The sequence below is a fragment of the Aspergillus sydowii genome (genome assembly GCF_001890705.1).
Source record: "Aspergillus sydowii CBS 593.65 unplaced genomic scaffold ASPSYscaffold_2, whole genome shotgun sequence".
Taxonomy (NCBI): Eukaryota; Fungi; Ascomycota; class Eurotiomycetes; order Eurotiales; family Aspergillaceae; genus Aspergillus; species Aspergillus sydowii.
In genome coordinates this window covers 2160587-2181117 of record NW_024467860.1, presented here as the reverse complement: position 1 = coordinate 2181117, position 20531 = coordinate 2160587, and the positions used below count along the sequence as shown (strand labels likewise).

Genomic DNA, 20531 nt, shown 5'->3' with positions numbered 1-20531 from the left:
TGCAGGCTCCCACAGTTCCAATTGGGCTGCCTCAGATCATCGGCTAGGATTCCTGATTTCCCTCAGCACGGCGGTTTGATGGAACGCCAACCAGGGACCAATTGAGCGCTCCCCTTTCAGGGGTCCCAAGACAAGTGGAGCGTTTGTGGGCTTCTGGGCGAGAGCTAGTCCTGAGCAGCGCCCCCCGCCGAGCACCCTAGTTTTGCAGCTCGCCTGATAAATGGCTGCGAGATTATGGGCATCAGTACTGCCCAGCATTCATTTTGTGTTTCGGGCTTGGTTGTTTTCTTGGGATGGAGTCGAGGGGTGATGGGGCCCTCGCGCTTTATTAATTTGCTTCAGGGTCACTCCGTGGATTTCCTCTCTTTTCTTCGCTCTTATTACTCCTTCAACGCCTCTTCTTCTTTCTAATGACATTATTTTAACAGTCTTCATTGACTACCCACACTCGTTCATCCTCGGTCTATAGTACCGCTGTCGCTCCTTCAGTTTCGAAATCCAGGGTCTTTCCGGGTGAAAGCCCTAGCATACAATCGTTCAGCCAATCCACCTCGAGATTTACTACATTATTGTGGCGTAGAGCCGCTCAGGAATACACAAGATGGTCCCCGTTTGTCCTCCTTATTCCACTCCTTTTGGGGAATCATGGAACTGATGCCTGTGCCAGACATACGGTCGCATTCTCGCCGCGGTTTGCGCTCTCGCAACTACCGCCAACGCTGTTGTTCCCATTGAAGTCAAGGGAAAGGACTTTGTCAACAGCGAGACGGGTGATCGTTTCCAGGTTCTCGGTGTTGAGTAAGGATTTACCTAGATCTCTCGGGATATTCGATCTTGTTACTTGGTTCAGAAGGTGGTGGTGCTGATCATGGTGTGCTCTCCAACAGTTACCAGCCCGGTGGTACCTCCGCCGTCAACGGCAAAACCGACCCTCTCAGTGACCGAGATGAGTGTCTGCGCGATGCTACGCTTATGCAGCGACTGGGTGTAAGCAATCACATTCCGCTGGATTCTTTGGTGGAATCGCCCTAATCTCATCGCAATTTAGGTGAACACCATCCGTATCTACAACTTGTCGCCTGAGCTCGACCACGACGAGTGTGTTTCCATCTTCAATGCCGCGGGTATCTACATGATCCTCGACGTCAACTCACCTCTGTACCCCGGTTATATCGACCGCACTGCTCCTTGGGAGACCTACACCAAGGACTACTACACCCAGGTCTTCGGCATCATTGAGGCGTTCAAGGATTACCCTAACACTCTGGCTTTCTTCGCCGGAAACGAGGTTATCAACGAGGACAGTGTTGAGCAAGTGCCTCAGTACATTCGTGTATGTCTAACCACACCTATACTCCAGTCTCGAGGGACTCGGGATATCCATAGCTAATCCGGCGATAGGCGGTCCAACGTGACATGAAGGAATATATTGACAAGCACCTCGACCGTGCGATCCCCGTCGGTTACTCCGCTGCTGATATCCGCCCTATCCTTGAGGATACTCTCAACTACTTCATGTGCGAGGATGAGGACTACCCCATGTCCCACTCCGACTTCTTCGGTCTCAACTCCTACTCCTGGTGCGGAGATGCCAGCTACAAGAGCTCCGGGTACAATGTCCTCACCGACATGGTTAGCGACGCGACTATCCCCGTCTTCTTCTCTGAGTACGGCTGCAACGAAGTTCAACCTCGTGAGTTCACCGAAGTCGCCGCCATCTACGGCGAGGAAATGACCCAGTCTTTCTCCGGCGGTCTCGTCTACGAGTACACCCAGGAAGACAACGACTACGGTCTAGTCAAGCTCAACGACAGCGACACCGCCACCTTGCTCGTCGACTTCGAGAATCTGCAGAAGCAGTACGCTAAGCTCGACATGGACCGCATCCGCGCCTCCAACTCCAGCCAGACCAACATCAAGCCCGTCACCTGCAGCTCCGACCTAATCAAGAACGGTACATTCAGCAGCAACTTCACCCTCCCCGCCAAGCCCCCAGGTGTCCAGAAGCTCATCGACAACGGCTACGACAAAGTCAAGGCCGGCAAGCTCGTCGATGTTGAGTCCGAGGATGTCAAGCAGACTATCTATGACCACACCGGTAAGGAGGTGACCGGCCTCAAGCTGAAGGTCCTTGCCGACGGCGAGTCCAACGAACCCGGTGGCAGCACTAGCTCTAGCTCCGGCTCCGGCTCTGGTTCCGATGACGATGACAACGCCGCTGGCATCGTCGCTGTGCCTGTCGGCTTGGCCACTATTGCCGCTACCCTGTTTGCCCTGGTCATGCTGTAAAAACATTGACCCTAAAGAATAGCGTTTTATTCTCGCCCTTCATCCACTTCTTCGTTTCTATTAACTAGCTGTATGTATTTGGCTTTGAAAAGACGTTCCGTTTCATAAGTACTTCTCTCGGGTATATTTTTCTTCAGAATAGATATGAATGGATTATCCATGACTTTTAAGACTTTTAACTACCCGGATTCCAAGCTAAAACGCGTCAATACAAAATTCAATATGTTTATGTGGGTGGATTCTATCAGGGGCAGGAGCAACTCAGATCCATCGAAGTAAGCAAACCTCATACGGCAGGTCTGGCAGATAGTATAAGGAAAGCACGAGGCAGGCCGTCCTTTCCGTTCTACGATAACAGCTTATTACGTCCCCGAAAAGAAGATTGCTACTACCTACCGCTCATCTCGCAACCATGGTCGAATATTGCTTGGCGTTTCGCACCTGCTTGATACCTCGGTGGTTGTATATCGACGCCACGGGCACCGGAGACGAGTAAATATACATGGTGCAAGGGATCTTGGTGCAGTCACCACCAGAAGAATATTTTGTGGTCTCGCCTGTGCAAAAGGGGCCAACACGACCCAGGGATATGCAGTCTGGGCCCAATCGTCCCCCATCGTCGTTGAATTTGTTGCCATAGTACCGAGCCTTCTGGCAGTCATAGTTCAGCGCTGGGCTCCGTGGGCGAAGTTGGATAGTATTGAAATCCAGCAGCTCCGAAGACTTCTGTCTGGATCCTTCCTGGCCGCCATCACGCATCAAACCGCTATTCGCTGGAAACAAGCGTCCCATAGATCTGATCTTACTATCATTCAAACAATGGCGTAGTTGGACCAGGACGTCGCAGACATAATACCCTCAGGTTCATATTCTCAATGAAGTTATATACATCATGAAAACACGGCTTAGCGTACGGTTGCTACCCCGAGAAGCTCCAGCCTTTTTACGATGAGATANTGCATATGAAAAAGATCAAGTGTAATTAAATTCTAATCACGATGTATTGGGCGAGAACGATAAACAAACAAACATATTTCAGAAGATCAGCATTAAATCTGTCAAACGATGATCACCAGACCACGCGAGATTTGCCCTTGTTCTTTGCTGATGCTGGAGACTGTGATGCTGGAAGAGAGGGGAACTCTTCGTCTTGATGCTCAGAAGAATCGCCAAGTTGCTCATTGTCATAGCCATGGGTCTCCACAAGACTCAGCTGGATCGCCAAATCCAGATCATCGATCTCCTGCTGCCGGCTGCTCTCTGCAGCTTCTGGTTTAGGAGGGGACGATGCGCTCTTACTCGACATGCCATTCAAGTGGTTGACAACAAAGGATGAAGGCGGCTCAAATGAGACTTGGTTTGCGGATTCTTCAAGAAGACTCAATCGAATTGCTTCGGCAATTTCTGGATCTACGTCATCTTCGACAGGGTCGTTGCACGGAGAAGAGGCCGAAGAAAGCTCATCGGGTGCAAATGAACTATCATTCGGCCCGATAGTGTCGCTGGGCGAAGTACTGATAATGGAACCTTCCACAGGATCACCCCGCTTCGTAGCTTCGCTGCTGTATGCCTCCTGGCTCAGCAATTGTGCATAGGCGAGCAGCTCCTCCTCGCTAACATCCGGACCCAAGAGGTCGACCCCAAACCGGTTACTTAGGTAGGCTCTCTCTTTCTGGTCGGCTTTCGCTTGTCGCTCCATTTCCCGTTTCTCATCCTCGATGTAATCGTTGATGGCCCCGCGTCCACTGTTGTTGAATCGCTGGCCGCCAGCGCCTAGGTTGTTACCCCGTTGGCCATAACGAAGCCGCCGCTTGTTACTCTTATACTGGTCTGCACCAGAGGAGCTATACGACCAGTAGCGAAGATGTGTGCCCAAGGCCACCATACCTCTTAGACGAGTGGGATCGGGATCGAGGCTTATGGCGCCCGTTGCGTAGAAATTATTTCCAACGCCATTGATAGAAGCTTCGGCTTGGACCAACCGTCGGCGCGCACGCGTGGAGAAACGAGAATTGATGGTTCGAATTGGACGGCTTGTGGAAGCGAGGGGATCCCAAGCTTGCACTAGTCCATCATTCCCACCATGCACCAGATACAAAGACGTCAGAGCGACACAAGACACACTTGGGGATTCAGTGAATATGCATCGAATCGGCGCAACCGAGTTGACGATCTCGGGATTTTTTGCGGTGCGCGAGCGAATGTCCCAAACGAAAACCGAACCAGTGGCAGTACCAACCGCCATGTATCGCCCACGTTGCCCTGGGATCTCAGAACCTGACGGCCGTTGCATGTGCGGCAAGGGTGACGATGCAGCAGAGAATGACTCGGAGTTGCTTGACATAAGAAGATCCTCATCAGGAGCCAGGATGGAATAGGTCGAATGGTCTAAAGCACTTGTTGTGATTTGCAAAGACTTTCGACCATCGAAGTGAAATTCGGTAATGTACCATTCGGTGTTTGACGCGCAGCAAACGGTTTCTGAGAGTTTACTTGAGGCTCGAGAGGGTGGGAAACTGTTTGTGGCGGACGAAACTGCAGGGGAACTGGCAGGACCACCGAAAATCGAAGAGGTAACGATGGCTGGAGATGGCGTATCCGGCTTGGAAACGGGCATTGGCGAATGAGATGGTATAATTTTACGGGCATATCTGCGAATGGCGGCTTTTTGGTTTTCTCCGTCACCACGCTGGATCACGATGAATGCCTCACCGGCGCCATGGCCATCGCCTCCAGCGAAATCCACTCTCAGGTCGCGCCTCATATCCCAACCATCGCACACCTTGCGGAAATGCTTCGGTTTGAAAGATAGATATTGCTCAATTTCCTTTGTCTCTGCTGTTACCTGCTCGTCACTGAGTTTCATAGAGTCAGAAGACGATCTTGGGCTATAACTGCCGTCGACGAGCTCGCGATTAAACGGATCGGGTCGAGCGGTCCGCCTGCTGACCTCCACTAACTCCCATCTGACACTGCGTCCGGTCTTCCAAGCTTGTTGATCGGCAATCTCGGGCGTTATATTGGTCGGCATGGGATCGGTTTGTTGAGGCAGATCGGAAAGGTAGAACACTTCTCCCAATGCATTTAGGACAGCCGCCCACACGCGTCCACGCTGATGGCGCTTCACGGAATAGTTGTCATCAACCGCAATTGAGATGATAGGGACACCAGGGCTAAGAACCCATCGAGCTGTAACCTGACCTCTCTCGAATCGCTTCTCGTAGGTTGGATGCGGGCCCAAGGCATAAGCGCTTAGAATCCCCGAGGACGACCCAGACAACATTCCAACCAACCCGCCGGTCATTTTGAGTATGTCGGCCGATTTCGCTATCCATACTGCAGTGATGGCAGTTGTGATGTGGTTAATGGCAGGAATACCGAATTGAGGTTGCGATCCACTATCGTTAGGGAGACCTAGAAACCTTCCCCTCTGCTCGGCCGTGGACAAATAATAAATACGTCCTTGCGGGCACCCTTCGCCGTAGATCATGCCATATGGCTGGCTGACATCCATCGAGTTGGGCACCCCAACAATATTACCAGATCCGAGTCCATATTCTGTCTCTCCAGGAAATGAATCGGCGAAGTGACGAGAGAAATTGTGATCGGCCAAGCCCCAGGTGCCAACCTTGACAGTTGAAGGGTCGCTAGCGGTCACCGCACACTGCTCCGAGGCGCCGTGCACAAAGAGAGGCTCCTTCTTCGAAGATTCGTTTCCGAAGGTTCCATTCAGATGGCTGACAGGGTATAAGAGCTGCGAAGTATAGGTCGCGATCGCGCTTCCGTTGCGGACTGATGCGGTTCGGACCGCAGGACTCCTCTTAGCTAATCCGAATTGAGCGGGTTTGCCTCGCGAAAGTGATCGCAGCAAGCGAGTTCTTAGGATATATTCGCTCCTCCATGATGCTAATGCAGTAAGCCTTGAAAAGTGTCTTTTGTCTGACGTCAATCGACCGGAGTCATGAGCATCTTCCAAAGCCGAGGGGCCAGGGAAGTAGCGTGAGAAGGCGATCCTCCACGCATGAGGGGTAGTAACCAGACTGTGGAACCGACGGGACACCAGCGCAATAGATGACAGTGCCGGCGGAGGCAAGTGGGATAAAATATGGGTTAAGACCTCTGGGATCCATACGTTAGGCACATGATTGAATTAGTACCGGTGATTGGACAAAACGCACCATTCGGGAATGCATCAATAGACAAGCTCGACTCCTTCGTTGACGGTATCACGATGAAACCAAAATCCGACTGACTCCGAGATTTATTCTCATACTCGCTCACTCGATCGACTGCTGGCGAGGATTCAGTGTTTAGGAGCGATAACTCGTCAGCCGATGAGTCAGAGCCCATAGGGATGTCTCTGGCGCCCCAGGGGAGGCGGCCAGAGACTTTGGAGTCGCCATAAAGATCATGTCCATGCTGGATAGAGTGGAAGTCGTCTGGGGAGTGGTTTACAGTGCGTGAGCGATTGGAAACGTCAGAAGGCGCTGGCTGCATATAAGGTGTTCGCGGGGTATAATATAAGGACAATGACGACTGAGCCAGGGACTAGGTCTGGATCAGTCGGGATGCAAAAGGTGCGATATAAGCGTGGTAAGCGTGCGAAGAAAGCGAGACTCGTTTGAATGAACGCGCGATGTTCAAGGAGGGGGAGGAAGAGGGAGGGAAATGCGAGGGGATGAGATCAAAAGAATCAGGGACTCAGGATGAAGTCGGAGATTGACGGGTCCCCTCGCCTCCAATGCAGGTTTCGCGTCAGACCACGTGACGTCGCGCCGTGGCGGTTCCAGAGCGTGTTTGCAGCTCAATGAAGAGCTACGATTTCACACTAAACTGACCGGTTTCTCTTACTAGAAATGTCATTGAAATAAAGGTGTAATTTAGATCTTGCAGATCGCATCTTCCCATATTGTCATAGGGAACTCGCTCCAGGCAGCAGTACCCGCTGAAGCTAATGGTTGGCTACCTGCAGCTCTAACTGCCTTTATTGAAGGCCTTTGAACCAAGCCTTCAGTTTGTGCTTCTTTACAAGTAAACGACACCATAATGACCAGTCTTGGAGGTAATGCATCGAAGTCTGCCAAAGTCTAGGGACCTTGCTAATGCCATCTAGAGGCGGAAACAATCCGCATCCTCGTCTCAACAGATAACCATGTCGGATACAATGAGCGAGATCCTATCAGAGGCGATGATAGCTGGAGGAGCTTCCACGAAGTGATGTGCCTGGCAAAGGAGCGTGATGTGGACATGGTGCTTCTGGCGGGCGATCTGTTCCACGAGAACAAGCCTTCTCGGAAATCCATGTATCAAGTGATGCGCTCAATCAGAATGAACTGCCTCGGTGACAAACCTTGTGAGCTTGAGCTTCTAAGTGACGCGAGCGAGAACTTTCAAGGTGCTTTCAACCACGTCAACTATGAGGATTTGGATATCAACGTCGGAATTCCCATCTTCTCCATCCATGGAAACCATGACGACCCGTCCGGGGAGGGCCACCTTGCCGCTTTGGATATTTTACAAGTATCGGGGTTGCTCAATTACTATGGGCGGACACCGGAGTCGGACAACATCCAGCTCAAGCCAGTATTGCTACAGAAGGGTCGAACCAAACTAGCGCTTTACGGCATGAGCAATGTGCGAGATGAGCGGCTATTCCGCACTTTTCGTGATGGGAAAGTTAAGTTTTTTAGACCCTCGATTCAGAAAGATGATTGGTACAACTTGATATGTGTCCATCAAAACCACCACGCATACACAGAGACGGGGTATCTACCGGAAAACTTTCTTCCGGAATTCCTTGACCTTGTCATCTGGGGCCACGAGCACGAATCTCTGATCAACCCTCGCATCAACCCTGAAACAAAATTCCGCGTTATGCAGCCTGGCTCCTCTGTTGCGACCTCATTAGTTCCTGGCGAAGCGGTAGCGAAACATGTTGCAATTCTAAGCATTACGGGCAAAGAGATGAAATCCGAACCGATCCGGCTCAAGTCGGTTCGTCCCTTTGTCATGCGTGAAATTGCGCTTTCTGAAGAGAAGGGAGCTCAAAAGCTGGCGCGCAAAGAGAACAACCGTACAGAAGTCACCCGCTTCCTAATGACAATCGTAGAGGAGCTCATCGAAGAAGCCAAGGCAGACTGGCTCGAGCTACACGGCGACCAAGCGGAGGACGAGGAACTAGAAGTACCATTGCCGCTCGTACGACTCCGCGTTGAAACATCCACCCCCGAGGGAGGCAATTTTGACTGCGAAAACCCACAGCGGTTTTCCAACCGGTTTGTCGGTAAAGTTGCGAATGTCAACGATGTAGTGCAGTTCCACCGCAAAAAGAAGGCTGCCTCATCACGAAAGAAGGATAACGACATCGATGAAGAAGCAATGTCTCGCCTCGCCACCCTAGATACGGTGCAAGTTGAACAACTCGTCCGCGAATTCCTCGCCGCACAATCCCTATCTATCCTTCCGCAGAACTCCTTCGGCGATGCTGTCTCCCAATTTATCGATAAGGATGACAAGCACGCCATGGAAATGTTCGTGAACGAATCCTTGGAAAGCCAAATAAAACACCTACTCTCACTCGACCGCGACAGTGATCACGAAGAGGAGACCGAACAGAGCTCATTGCAAAACGCTATGGAGAAATACCGCAACCAGATGGAGGACATGTTCTCAAAGGGCGTCAAGAAACGCACTCGGGGCAAGAAACGTTTCAAGCCAAAGCCCGACGGCTGGGACACGGAATTCGATGGTGCCTGGGAAGACCAACCCGGTGCCCTCATCCACTCCGATAACGAAGGCGGCGATCCCAACGAGGTAGAGGCTGGCGAAGACGGCACAGAGCCACCCGCCGGGCGGTCGTCTGCAAGTGGTCGTGGCCGCGGTAGAGGAGGGAGGGCAGCAGCAACTACCACCGCCCGCAAACCAGCAACAACAAAAGCGGCCGCAACTAGAAAACCCGCACAAACAAAAGCCACTGCCTCTCGAGGGCGTGGCCGCCGCGCCATATCCGAGGATGAAGAAGAGGAAGACGACGTTGTCATGATTGACGATGACGACGATGAGCCCGAAGCCGTTGCAGAGAAAATTGAGGATGACGATGAAGATGATGACTCCCAAGCCCTCTTTGTCAAACAACCAGCCCCCAAGTCACGCAAAGCAGCAACCACATCTACAACAAGCACCCAGCGTTCGCGCCAGACGAAACGCACCGCTCCTTCCCCCGCTCCATCTTCAAATACCGTCAGCCAGGCTGCTACAACCGCTCGCCGTGGTAGAGGAAAGCAGACGCAGATGACTCTGGATTTTGTCGGTTCACAGGCGAGTCAGCGTGCCGGCGCTGGGTCAGTTGCGAGTAGTAATACCAGGTCGATGAGGCCGAACCGCACCACGAGGAGTGTTAGTGTTCTTAGTGAGGATATCGACGATAGTGATGGGTTTGAGCCGATGCCTAGTAGCAATCGGCGACGAAGGTAACCAGGATCATCTTTTCTTGGGATAAATACGAATATGCAATAGTGACAATACCCCTTTCAAATTGACGAACAAGCAAACCGTTTCTTAAACATCTTACCTTTATCCTTTCTTACCTAGACAAATTCCTAAAGGAACCACGATAAGTGCAAAATTTCTAAGCATGTGCTAATAATAGCCTTAACAATATCAAGTGGTATACACAAACAGACCACCTACAATCACAACCTCCCTCGATTTAAAAACCTCACTGGCAAATCCACCCACCTAGCCCTCAAAAACTCCGCAACATTCTTCCCCAGAAAGTCCACCGTGGTGGTACTCGAGACACCACGATCTAACAAATTCCGGAACAAAAAGTGTACGGCCCTCAAATTCGGCAGTTCGAAACGCTCGATCGCCAGCTCAGCGTTAGAGTTATACTCAGGCCCTAGAAGCTCTGCTATCTTTTCTGTTGAGAGTAGTGACCGCAGCCAGGCGTATTCGTCGCTGCGGCGGACCCAGAATCCGCAGTTCGCGTCGGGGCCCTTGTCGCCCGAGCGAGCGTGGATGAGCCAGCCTAATGGGCCGGGGGTTGTTGGGCCGAAGTCGGGTTGGGGTATGGGGGCAGTTGTTAGGGCCTGTGAGGGTTGGCGGGGTGGGTACGTTGTTGTCTTTGGAGGGGCAGGGATGTCCAGGACTTTATTATCTTTGAAGGGGAGGTGGACACGGTGTTTGATGTCTTCTTGGGAAAGGAGAGTGACATAGTATTCGAAAATGGGCTTGGGGAAGCCCTGGCGGAGGTCTAGGTGGAAGGTTGCGCCAGGGTAACCCTGCATGATATTGTCTGTGATGTGACGGAGGAAGCGATTGGGGGCGATGTCTTCGGCATTGCGAGCTTGAACGATGACCCGGAAGGTGACAGTAGCGCTGTTCTGGTCTTTTGGATTATCTGGGACTGACCCCAGGGTTGAAAACTCAAGGGACGTGTATTTGGAACTATACGGGGCTAGGAGGTGTCGGATCTGTGCTTCCAGCATGCGGGCCTTTGCGTCGATGTCGAGTCCGACAAGGAACCAGGATGCTTCTGCTTGGAAGCCTCCACGGGCTGTGATGCCGACTTTGCTGGTTGGAGGGGGTGGAGCGGAGCGGACGCCATGCAGGGCGACTCGGTTGGCGCCAACTTGTTCGAAGTGGATGTCGTTTAGGATGGCAGTGACATCGGAGTTGAAATACCATGGTCCCTGAATCTCGTATAACAGCTGAGACGAACAGGTGTCGACAGTGACGGTGCCTCCGGCGGCATACGACTGCATCGTGATAACCACTTTTCCTTCCACTGATATCTCAGCAATAGGGTAGCCGATGTTGGACCACCCATCTTTGCCAACGTGTTCTAGCTCTTTGAACCCGGTATAGTTCCCACCACAGACATAGTTACTGCACTCGATGAGATGACCCGCGACAAACGCATTAGCTAGTTGATCAAGGTCACTTCGCCGCCATTGGTGATACCAATATGCCGCTCCAATGACGGGAGATGCATCAGACACCCGTCCACAGAGCACGATATCAGCACCCTCAGCAAGAGCAGCCGCAATCCCAAGACCTCCCAGGTAACACTGCGCAAAAATCGGTTCGAAAGACCAATCCGATAATACCTCATTTGTATAAATGTTCTTGAAGTTCGATTTTCCCGACGATAGCGCCGTTTTCACAGTAGATAGAACCTCAACACCAGACACCCAGGCCACCTAAGTACCACTGCATGAGCAAGGGAACCCCAAGTCACAAGATAGAAACTGGATTGACCAACCTTCAGATCTAACCCCTTTGCACGGATCATTTGTGTTACTGCGTCGTACAGCCCTTGCGTATCCGTATTCCCCGCATTGACGGCTAATTTGATCCGGTGTTTCGCCAGGTCCTCCAGCGCCGGCTGCAGGGCTAAGAGAAATGACAGCTCGTATCCTGGTGGAATATCAGTGGCATTTGTGTTAGACTGAGCTTGATCTACTCGCCGTCCAGCGGCGACGACCATATTGGCTTCGCTCATGAAGTCTGCGATTATGACGTCCACCGGATCTTGCGGGTAGTTGCGAGCGAATTCTGCAATGGCATGGCGACGGTCAGTTGCAGAGCCAGAGGCGCCTGTTGATAGTCAATTAGTATTAGGACCTGTAGCTGCGATAGTTGACATACCTGCGATGCGAACCGGTCGAGAGCTCATTGTGGTGATGCTGAGATTCTATGATAAAATTGCCTAATGATGGGATTGATATGGGTGCAGTATGAATAGGAACCCCCCATATTTGATCAATAATGTACAAGAATCCGGGTTGCCCTTGGATTGAATGAGATGAGGCGCCTCGGCTGTCGGTTTTGTGATGCGGGGTCGGGAAGTTGTTCTGGAGATAAAAGCCTAGGTACAAATATACAGCATAAACAGAATGTTTAAGGTGACTGAGTTAAATAGTATTTCATCATGCTACAGACTCGTTTCGGTGCTAATGAAGTGAGTAAAAACTAAGGTATCCAGCCCACTGCAGGATCGCCATCGCAACAAACAACAACAAAGCCGATGTCTTCACAAATTCAATCTCATCCCTATGATAGCGAGTCCAATTTCTAAAGTTGGCCAGTATAACACTTTGGCCCTTGTCCTGTAAAGCTGTTCGAAGGCCTGGCAGCCCGTCTAAGCTACGACTGTTCCATTCTCCCTGGTAGGCGCGGATATCGCCAGCTTCTACTTTCTTGCTTGCCCAGTTACCCAGGGTCTCCCGGTCCTTGAAGTAAGGTTTGGGCTCGTTTGTTTCAGAGTCAAAAGACAGTGATAGCTGCGGAACCCCGTAGCCGCATGAAGTTTGCACCTGTTTATGGTATTCAGGTTAGTGGATAGGACTCCCCGGACATGGTCGAATTGGTAATGGAAGAACCTTAAAGATATCCAGCCGGATAATTGCGCGCGCTCCGACCAGCTTCGTTCTTTGCATGCGCGCGAGGTATGGCTCAAAGTCGGGGTCACTCCATTCAATTACAGACCCAGTGCAGAAAAATCGTAAGATGCGGGGAGATGCATCGAAGGAGCAGAAGAGAATGGTGATACGGCCGTTTTCGCGTAGGTGGCTAATCGTCTCCCCGCCGGAGCCTGTAGCATCAACGTATGCCGCCTCGTTGGGTCCAAGGATGGCAAATGAAGCATCTGGGAGGCCTTTGGGAGAGAGGTTGATATGTCGGCCACTGAGAGGGGCAGAGGCTGTGAAGAACACTTTCTGGTTCAGGGCCCAGTCGCGCAGATCTGGTGATATTGATGGGTAGAATGTGGGCATTTTGCGTGTGTTTCGCAAAGCAGCGGAAGAACGGAGAAGATTGAGTCAGAATGCGATAGCGGAGTTGAAGTATCTCGTATTGACGAAAGTGCGGAGAAGGCCTCCAACTCCGATGGCTTGCGCAGGGATGGAATGTCTAACGCTTAGCATACGCATAATCAATTATTGTCAGTATTGTGAGACAAGATCTCTGAAAAAGAATTTAGGCCGTCTTTACGAATCACAAATCAAGACCAAAAGACGCCGGAGATGCCGCACATCACACGCGATGGTCTCAACTGATGGTGTCAATATCGGTCATTCGTGGAGGAGTATGCATGGAATCACAGAAAGATTTATGGATATATACTCAAGCGGAAACAAAAATACTAGCAAGTCGAGAAGCAAGTTATCATCAGTCCATGGTCAACTTCTACGGTATTGATATCAGACATCAGGAGTACTTCGCCTAGGAAATGACGAGTCCTCACTCCTCAGGGAACCACATCCTTGGAAGTACGGGGGTACTTATGTCGCCAGTGCGGTCTGATGCGACCTCCCGGATGGTAGTCATGGGCTCAAATGCATGTCCCCTTATTCCTTTGTCATTTGACTCCGGTGCCTACAGCGCAGGGCTCTCGTGCCAGGGCAGTGGCAGGGGTTCGGATCCGGGGTAATAAAGTTAACAACAATAGTTTCGGATGCATTCGGTTCTGGGACATTAGTTGACCTCGGGATTGGGCATTAAGCCTGCACTAGGACCATTAGCAGTATACTAATAGTAGAACCAAGCTTCATTCCGGAAGCCACTGGTGGTTTCCCGTTGGCGGTAATCCACAACATTGCAGGAATGCAAATCCCTCGGGAAAACCAGCTGCTTCAGAGATGTCGGAGTCTTTGACTGGTTCATGGAACAGAATGGTACCCGGATTTAAGCGTGTCCGTGATAGTGGTATATCGGAGTAATGCTATTGTTTAGCTGTGAACGGCATCACCACCGCGCGGTTCCGCGGCGGGGCTTTTAGCGTGTCAGCAGCCCGCATGGTCCCAGGAACTCAAAACTCCAAAAACGATCACAATCGACGGATAAACAGTTGGAGGGGCTTCCTGAAAATTGGCCCTTGCGGCTGCTGGAGAAGTTGGTCAGCACGTGGTTAGTAATTGACGTCTGGACCAGTCGAGCGAGGGGCATTGGGGAGATCGACAGTACAACACAAACCTTGTGGACCCGGAGTCGGACAGAGAAGATACCTTGGGGCACGCCGTGGGCATCTCGACTCTCGAGCGAGACCTTGGAGGCTGCAGAGTGCAGACTGTCTGCAGCTGCCCTGGATGGCGGGGGCCCTGGTCGGAAGAACTGTCATGGAGAGCCAGGGGACCCGGCGGTTTCTTTGCCCAAAACAGCAAGCGGCCTGTCTGCTATACAGCTGTTGGTAATTAATCAGAGCCGGAAGGGAGACCCTCCGATGCCAAAAAACCGGTAATTTATGACGTATCGCGGTGTTAGGGGCAGTGATTGGCTTCTGGAGGGCATGGGAACCCCGCACGATTGGCTTCCTCATGTACGGTTTCAACCAGTTGGGCAGTCCAGGACAGCAGAGATTGGGAAACTGGTGGCGGTAGAAAAGTTGCAAATCCGCGATACACCCTCGGTTACCATCGCAGAGCCATCCGTCTCGGCTTCCCAGAGCGAAATGCGGAACCGCATCGCAATGATTTCATCTGGGTCGCCGGTGGGGTGGTCACAACGTAATTTACCCTGAGCTGCTCCAGCTGGGGCTTCGGTGCCATTCACGAAGTTGCCATAGCATTCCCCTCCTTCCCCTCTTTTGCTGCCCCGGTCACGAGTATTAATATGTAGGCCTCGTCTTCCCGCTTGGTCTGCTCTGTTTTCCACCTCTCTTCTCAAGATACCCCAATTCTATCACTCTCCCTTCAAAATGTCTAACCTATTCGCTACCGTCGAGACACCTGTCGCCAAATATGAGCAGCCCACTGGCCTGTATGACGTTACCTGCCCTCTCATTCGTAAAGTGCGCGTCTTCTAACTTTCATTGCCTCCTAGGTTCATCAACAATGAGTGGGTGAAGGGCGCCGAGGGCAAGACCTTCGAGACCATCAACCCCACCAACGAGAAGCCCATCATTTCCGTCTGCGAGGCCACCGAGAAGGATGTCGACACCGCTGTCGCCGCTGCCCGTGCTGCCTTTGAGGGCTCATGGCGCCAGGTCACTCCCTCCGAGCGTGGTCGCCTAATCAACAAGCTGGCAGATCTTATGGAGCGTGACATTGACACTCTTGCTGCTATCGAGGCTCTCGACAACGGCAAGGCCTTCACCATGGCCAAGGTCGACACTGCCAACGCCATCGGCTGCCTGCGCTACTACGCTGGCTGGGCCGACAAGATTCACGGTCAAACCATTGACACCAACCCTGAGACTCTTACCTACACTCGCCACGAGCCCGTTGGTGTTTGCGGTCAGATCATTCCCTGGAACTTCCCTCTTCTCATGTGGTCCTGGAAGATCGGTCCCGCTGTTGCCGCTGGTAACACCGTTGTCATGAAGACCGCTGAACAGACTCCTCTCTCTGGTCTCTACGCTGCTAAGCTGATCAAGGAGGCTGGTTTCCCTCCTGGTGTCATCAACGTCATCTCCGGTTTCGGCCGTGTTGCCGGTGCCGCTATCTCCAGCCACATGGACATCGACAAGATTGCCTTCACTGGTTCTACCTTGGTCGGACGCACCATCCTCCAGGCTGCTGCCAAGAGTAACCTCAAGAAGGTCACCCTTGAGCTGGGTGGCAAGTCACCCAACATTGTCTTCGACGATGCTGACATCGACAACGCCATCTCCTGGTCCAACTTCGGTATCTTCTTCAACCATGGCCAGTGCTGCTGTGCTGGATCCCGTATCCTTGTCCAGGAAGGTCTGTACGACAAGTTCGTTGCCCGCTTCAAGGAGCGTGCTTCTCAGAACAAGCTCGGAAACCCCTTCGAGCAGGACACCTTCCAGGGTCCTCAGGTCTCTCAGCTCCAGTTCGACCGCATCATGGAGTACATCAACCACGGTAAGCAGGCCGGTGCCACCGTTGCCGTCGGCGGTGACCGCTACGGTAAGGAGGGCTACTTCATCCAGCCCACTGTCTTCACCGACGTTACTTCGGACATGAAGATCGCCCAGGAGGAGATCTTCGGCCCTGTCGTCACCATTCAGAAGTTCAAGGATGAGGCCGAGGCCATCAAGATCGGAAACAGCACCGACTACGGTCTTGCGGCTGCCGTCCACACTAAGAACGTCAACACTGCTATCCGCGTCTCCAACGCTCTGAAGGCTGGGTAAGTGCCTACTTTATGAATTGAAGCCTTGTCCAGCATTAAACTAACTTCTTTTACAGTACTGTCTGGATCAACAGCTACAACATGATCTCCTACCAGGCTCCCTTCGGTGGCTTCAAGCAGTCCGGTCTCGGCCGTGAGCTTGGCTCCTACGCTCTCGAGAACTACACCCAGATCAAGACGGTGCACTACCGCCTGGGTGATGCTCTTTTCGCTTAAAAATTTCTGACGTTATGACATAATGACGATATTGCGTATACAAATTGAATTTATTTTGTCTGCTACGGCAACAATTTCAAATTGTTTCTCCTTGTGAACATTCAAGTAAAACAAAAGCCACATAAGATATAATACCTGATATAACTCCCCTGTAAATCGCGAAAGTCTAGACCATACAATCGCAAAACAGCACCAGTAAACAATCTCAAGCACACCACCGCTGGAACATGGAACCTCAGAAAAAAAAAACTCCTATTGAATCTTGGGACGCTCTGCCCCGCATCCAACCAACCCAGAGTCCTCAGCGTGTTCATCAAATCCATGATTCAACATCCTCCGCGCACCGGGAAAGCACCCCACGAGCTTCCCATTCTCGGGCTAAAACCTCCCGAAGCAAGTACCAACAACAACGGATGGACTATCCTTCGACTATGGTGGATCGTGGAAAGAACTTCCTCTCCTAATGTGCGGATTAATCAGCTAAGATACTTATTCTGCTACTCCGTACGTACTACGTACGTACCTAGCTAGTTACTTTGCAGTACGGTCTGTATTTAAAAATACCGCACTCCGTATCTAGTCATGTCCAACATCCACCAGCAGCGGCTGGTAGCCCACTTAGTATACTTAAGTCAAACGGTAGTCTACTTCCCTTTCCAATAATAATAACAATAAATGTTTGCTCTTACCGCAAAACGCGTATATATCATTCACCGCTGCTGTTTTTGTATTTGTTGGGTATTCTGTTTGGGCTTTGGAGCTGCAGTGCTTTTTTCGGCTGCCTTAATTGCAGATTAAGATTACTATTTGGGTTGGCGGGACAAGTTAGAATTGGAATATGGCATACGCCAGACCTGGTTTGCAGGTTAGTACAATAATTAGATTGACTGGAAAGCTAAGCTTTGGTTTCAGGAACTAAATAAATACAGAATTTGCTATGGAGGGGGACGGGGAGAGAAAGCCTCCTCCTTACGATAACGACAAAGGCGGGTATATACATCAAATATGAGTACATAAATCGTGTCATGGCATCGGTAAACATGGCCTCGTTGCGTTTACAGTAATGCTAATTGAGAAACGAGTCGTCAATGAACGGGAACCTGTCCCATAGCGGCAAATCCATGCCCTCCCACCCAGGGAACTCAGCAGTAGAGGCAGATACATCTGCCATGGCTGGATCGAAAAGAGCCGGGTCTTCGGGGACGGGGTATGAAGCACCGACCGTAGTAGTAGGAGTGAGAGGTTGCACAGCGAGTGCTGATGATGGAGCATCGGGTTCCGGCAGGGAGGGGATTGCTGTACCTTGTTGCGATTGGGAGGAGTTATTATTTCTGCGGTTATTCAAACTGAAAAGTTTGCTGACGTATTTTTTATTCGGGGGCGGGTTTTCTCGCAGGCGTTGGCGCTGTTCGTCAATTGCGTTTCGGAGGAGGTTGAGGATCTCGAAGTAGTGGGCTGCTTGGGCGGATTGGTGGGAGAGGACTCGGAGGATTTCGAGGGCGCCATTGAATGCCTCTTCGAGTGTTAAGTCGAGCTCTTTTTGGGAGAACATGGAAAAGCCTGGGATCAGGGCTGCGGCGAAAACGAGGGCCCTGGGGGCATTAGTGTTAGAAATTTTTTTTTTTTTTTGGTGTATTTGAGTGCGGGAGAATCACTCACTTGAGAATGCACATGTTCCCTAGTAGCAAGCCAGATTGATATACTTCCAAACATGTTTGGATCATGTATAATGCGGACTCCACGCAGGCATTTGCCAGCCTTGTATGAGCTGGATCCTCTAACAGCATCTCGTCTTGTATTATTCCCGGGGAGTCCTGGTGCAGTCGTGCAAGACGGACGCCCAAAACCGATATCATAAACGGCCGTGTTACTATTATGACAGCGAAATGGTAGGCACAGGCCACGTGAAGACTGCCAATTATATGTTCCTGAGCGGCAATGCGTTCTTGGGGCGTGCTCGGTGAGGATAGTACTGACTCCGGGAGGTCGTTACTCCACTGTTTAAGCTTGTCAAGCAGCGACTCTGCTACTTCAGTCGATGCCGCTTTTTCGTTGTATAATTTAGATACTATCTCGTCGAGAATCCTAGACATTTGGTAAGAAGCCACGAGACTGTCGTCCATAACTTGCGTCAATGGCGTGGATTCCATATCTGCTAGCTCCGAGCACAGATTAGCTGTTGCTGGAGGTCGTCCGAGAATCGAGCTGACTAGTAGGTCCAACGTGCAAAGACTCATCCATATTCGCGTCCTAATATCATGTTAGTGAGAAACAAGGAACAACCCCGACAGTTCACTTGCCTTTTTTGTTGCTCATCTGCTTCGAGTTGGGTGAAAGAAGTCAGGTGAAGCCCTAGGGCAGCAGCTGCTCTCGAAGCAACCCCCAAGTACATAAACGCAGCGTTTCGGCGACAAGCACCTAGCATGTAAAAGGACATCAAGATGAACAGGCGAATCAAGTCTAAGCTCGGGTTCTCCAGCATGCCCGCGAAGGCACATTGCTGGGCACGTCTAAAGAAAAAGCGCTCCACCCGCATGAGAGCAAATCCATTCTTCGACGTCTGCGCCCCGATAGCAATCATTATATCGCGCAAAGCCGCCATTGTCTTGCTGGGCATCTCATGGGTTGGACGTGTTATTTCCAGTATTTGATGAGTCTCCATGTCTGAGAGGACGTTGATAAAACCGCTAGTCTAGACAAATCACTCTATTAGAGTTTGATTAACGGCTTCTTTCAAAAGGGCTAGATACCGCTATTTGGTAGGTCCGGAGATGGGACTGTTCATCCTGTGGATCAGGGTCGTTTCCTAAGGACGGCAGTACCTCATCCGGAGTGTCTGTCTCGAGCATGTCTTCTTTGGTGATATTGTGCGAGAACTGCGACGGCCCGATGTGCTGCGTGACAGTGTCTCGGAGAAGCTGCAGAAAAGATAGCGAAGCAGCTCTTCCAATGTAAACTAACAGACCCATTAGGATTGCCGTTCCCGAGCTTGTAGCTGGGTCTTGAGAGATCGTACCTTGTTCACCCTTTCGATCCCGTAACATACGAGAATGGGTCTTGTGCGGGGCTCCTGATGTCCCATTCATGGCGGGAAGAAGCTGCGGAAGGCTCCCAAGGCCAGCACTGGATGTGTTCCGTAACCGACGTCCAGCGTCTGGTGATGTCGGAGCTCTATACGCATTGTTTGTCTGTCGCGGGGCGGAAGTACAGGTGGTATTCGATCGCCGGAACGGAACACAGCTGTCAGCGCGTCCATTTCGAATGCACTTTGAGCATGGAAAGGTACCGCTACAGCGCTTCTTGGAAGCTCGGCACGCGAGACAGGCTTCCGGGGCCCGTAGACGGTTAGCAGGGAGGACTTTGGGTCGCGGCATCGGAGAGAATCAACCCAACTCTCAGTCAGGTCATGGTGAGTATAAGGATAGAATGCTGAGTTCGGAATACCGTGGAATAGTCGAGGAGAGTTGAGAACTCCAACTCAAGTTGGACTCCAGCGTTCGGCAATGGAAATGCGGAGTCGTTGGCTCAAGCAACCAGTCGGGTCAGCTCCCCGCACTGATAAGAACGATAAGGCATGCTATCCCCGGACTCATGAACACTGAACGGTTATATCACAGGTATATCAATATATAAGCTCATCAATATATTTCTTGCTGGGCTGACCAGATATTCCACTTTGACATTCCAAAATACCTGTGTTGGGTGCTTGTAGAAGGCCATTCTGCGGAAGTCCTCCGCACTCCTCAAATAGCCGGGGCGAATATATATATAATGCGAAAAGCAACATCACCCGATTTAGATTTGTTGACATGCTCAATACCATTATGGCGCAGGTGCCTCTGTCTATACTAACGCCACTATTTTCTATTGATGGAGTGTGATGTACCTCGCATATTCTTGGCGCATTAGCTCTGTGGAATGACTGGGTT

General features: G+C 51.3%; 7 protein-coding genes across 7 annotated transcripts; 3 read left to right on the top strand and 4 right to left on the bottom strand.

The window, feature by feature from the left end:
- Positions 1 to 430: 430 nt before the first annotated feature.
- On the top strand, positions 431 to 2489 carry gel2 (1,3-beta-glucanosyltransferase gel2). The gene is made up of 5 exons (XM_040850304.1): positions 431 to 610; positions 668 to 798; positions 888 to 987; positions 1049 to 1333; positions 1402 to 2489. The coding sequence occupies exons 1-5, from the start codon at positions 602 to 604 to the stop codon at positions 2287 to 2289; spliced, it is 1413 nt and encodes a 470-aa protein (XP_040706318.1). The 5' UTR covers positions 431 to 601; the 3' UTR covers positions 2290 to 2489.
- A 199-nt stretch (positions 2490 to 2688) lies between these two features.
- Positions 2689 to 3081, bottom strand: ASPSYDRAFT_28147 (uncharacterized protein; the record flags this gene model as incomplete). The annotated part of the gene is made up of 1 exon (XM_040844482.1): positions 2689 to 3081. The coding sequence occupies one exon, from the start codon at positions 3079 to 3081 to the stop codon at positions 2689 to 2691; it is 393 nt and encodes a 130-aa protein (XP_040706317.1).
- A 277-nt stretch (positions 3082 to 3358) lies between these two features.
- On the bottom strand, positions 3359 to 6786 carry ASPSYDRAFT_55359 (F-box and WD domain protein; the record flags this gene model as incomplete). Its single annotated transcript, XM_040849026.1, has 2 exons — positions 3359 to 6408; positions 6468 to 6786. The coding sequence occupies 2 exons, from the start codon at positions 6784 to 6786 to the stop codon at positions 3359 to 3361; spliced, it is 3369 nt and encodes a 1122-aa protein (XP_040706316.1).
- Positions 6787 to 7335: 549 nt separating this feature from the next.
- On the top strand, positions 7336 to 9762 carry ASPSYDRAFT_86196 (MRX complex nuclease subunit; the record flags this gene model as incomplete). The annotated part of the gene is made up of 2 exons (XM_040851619.1): positions 7336 to 7351; positions 7403 to 9762. The coding sequence occupies 2 exons, from the start codon at positions 7336 to 7338 to the stop codon at positions 9760 to 9762; spliced, it is 2376 nt and encodes a 791-aa protein (XP_040706315.1).
- A 218-nt stretch (positions 9763 to 9980) lies between these two features.
- ASPSYDRAFT_55357 (uncharacterized protein) lies at positions 9981 to 13067 on the bottom strand (the record flags this gene model as incomplete). The annotated part of the gene is made up of 4 exons (XM_040849025.1): positions 9981 to 11492; positions 11555 to 11889; positions 12266 to 12608; positions 12675 to 13067. 4 exons carry the CDS (start codon positions 13065 to 13067, stop codon positions 9981 to 9983), a joined length of 2583 nt encoding a protein of 860 aa, XP_040706314.1.
- Positions 13068 to 14640: 1573 nt separating this feature from the next.
- On the top strand, positions 14641 to 16535 carry ASPSYDRAFT_41174 (uncharacterized protein). Its single transcript, XM_040846220.1, has 2 exons — positions 14641 to 15048; positions 15112 to 16535. The coding sequence occupies exons 1-2, from the start codon at positions 14987 to 14989 to the stop codon at positions 16385 to 16387; spliced, it is 1338 nt and encodes a 445-aa protein (XP_040706313.1). The 5' UTR covers positions 14641 to 14986; the 3' UTR covers positions 16388 to 16535.
- Positions 16536 to 17450: 915 nt separating this feature from the next.
- Positions 17451 to 20091, bottom strand: ASPSYDRAFT_41173 (Zn(II)2Cys6 transcription factor). The gene is made up of 5 exons (XM_040846219.1): positions 19619 to 20091; positions 19353 to 19558; positions 18903 to 19294; positions 18262 to 18852; positions 17451 to 18194 (listed from the first exon to the last, which is right to left on the bottom strand). Exons 1-5 carry the CDS (start codon positions 19974 to 19976, stop codon positions 17669 to 17671), a joined length of 2073 nt encoding a protein of 690 aa, XP_040706312.1. The 5' UTR covers positions 19977 to 20091; the 3' UTR covers positions 17451 to 17668.
- Between the last annotated feature and the right edge of the window lie 440 nt (positions 20092 to 20531).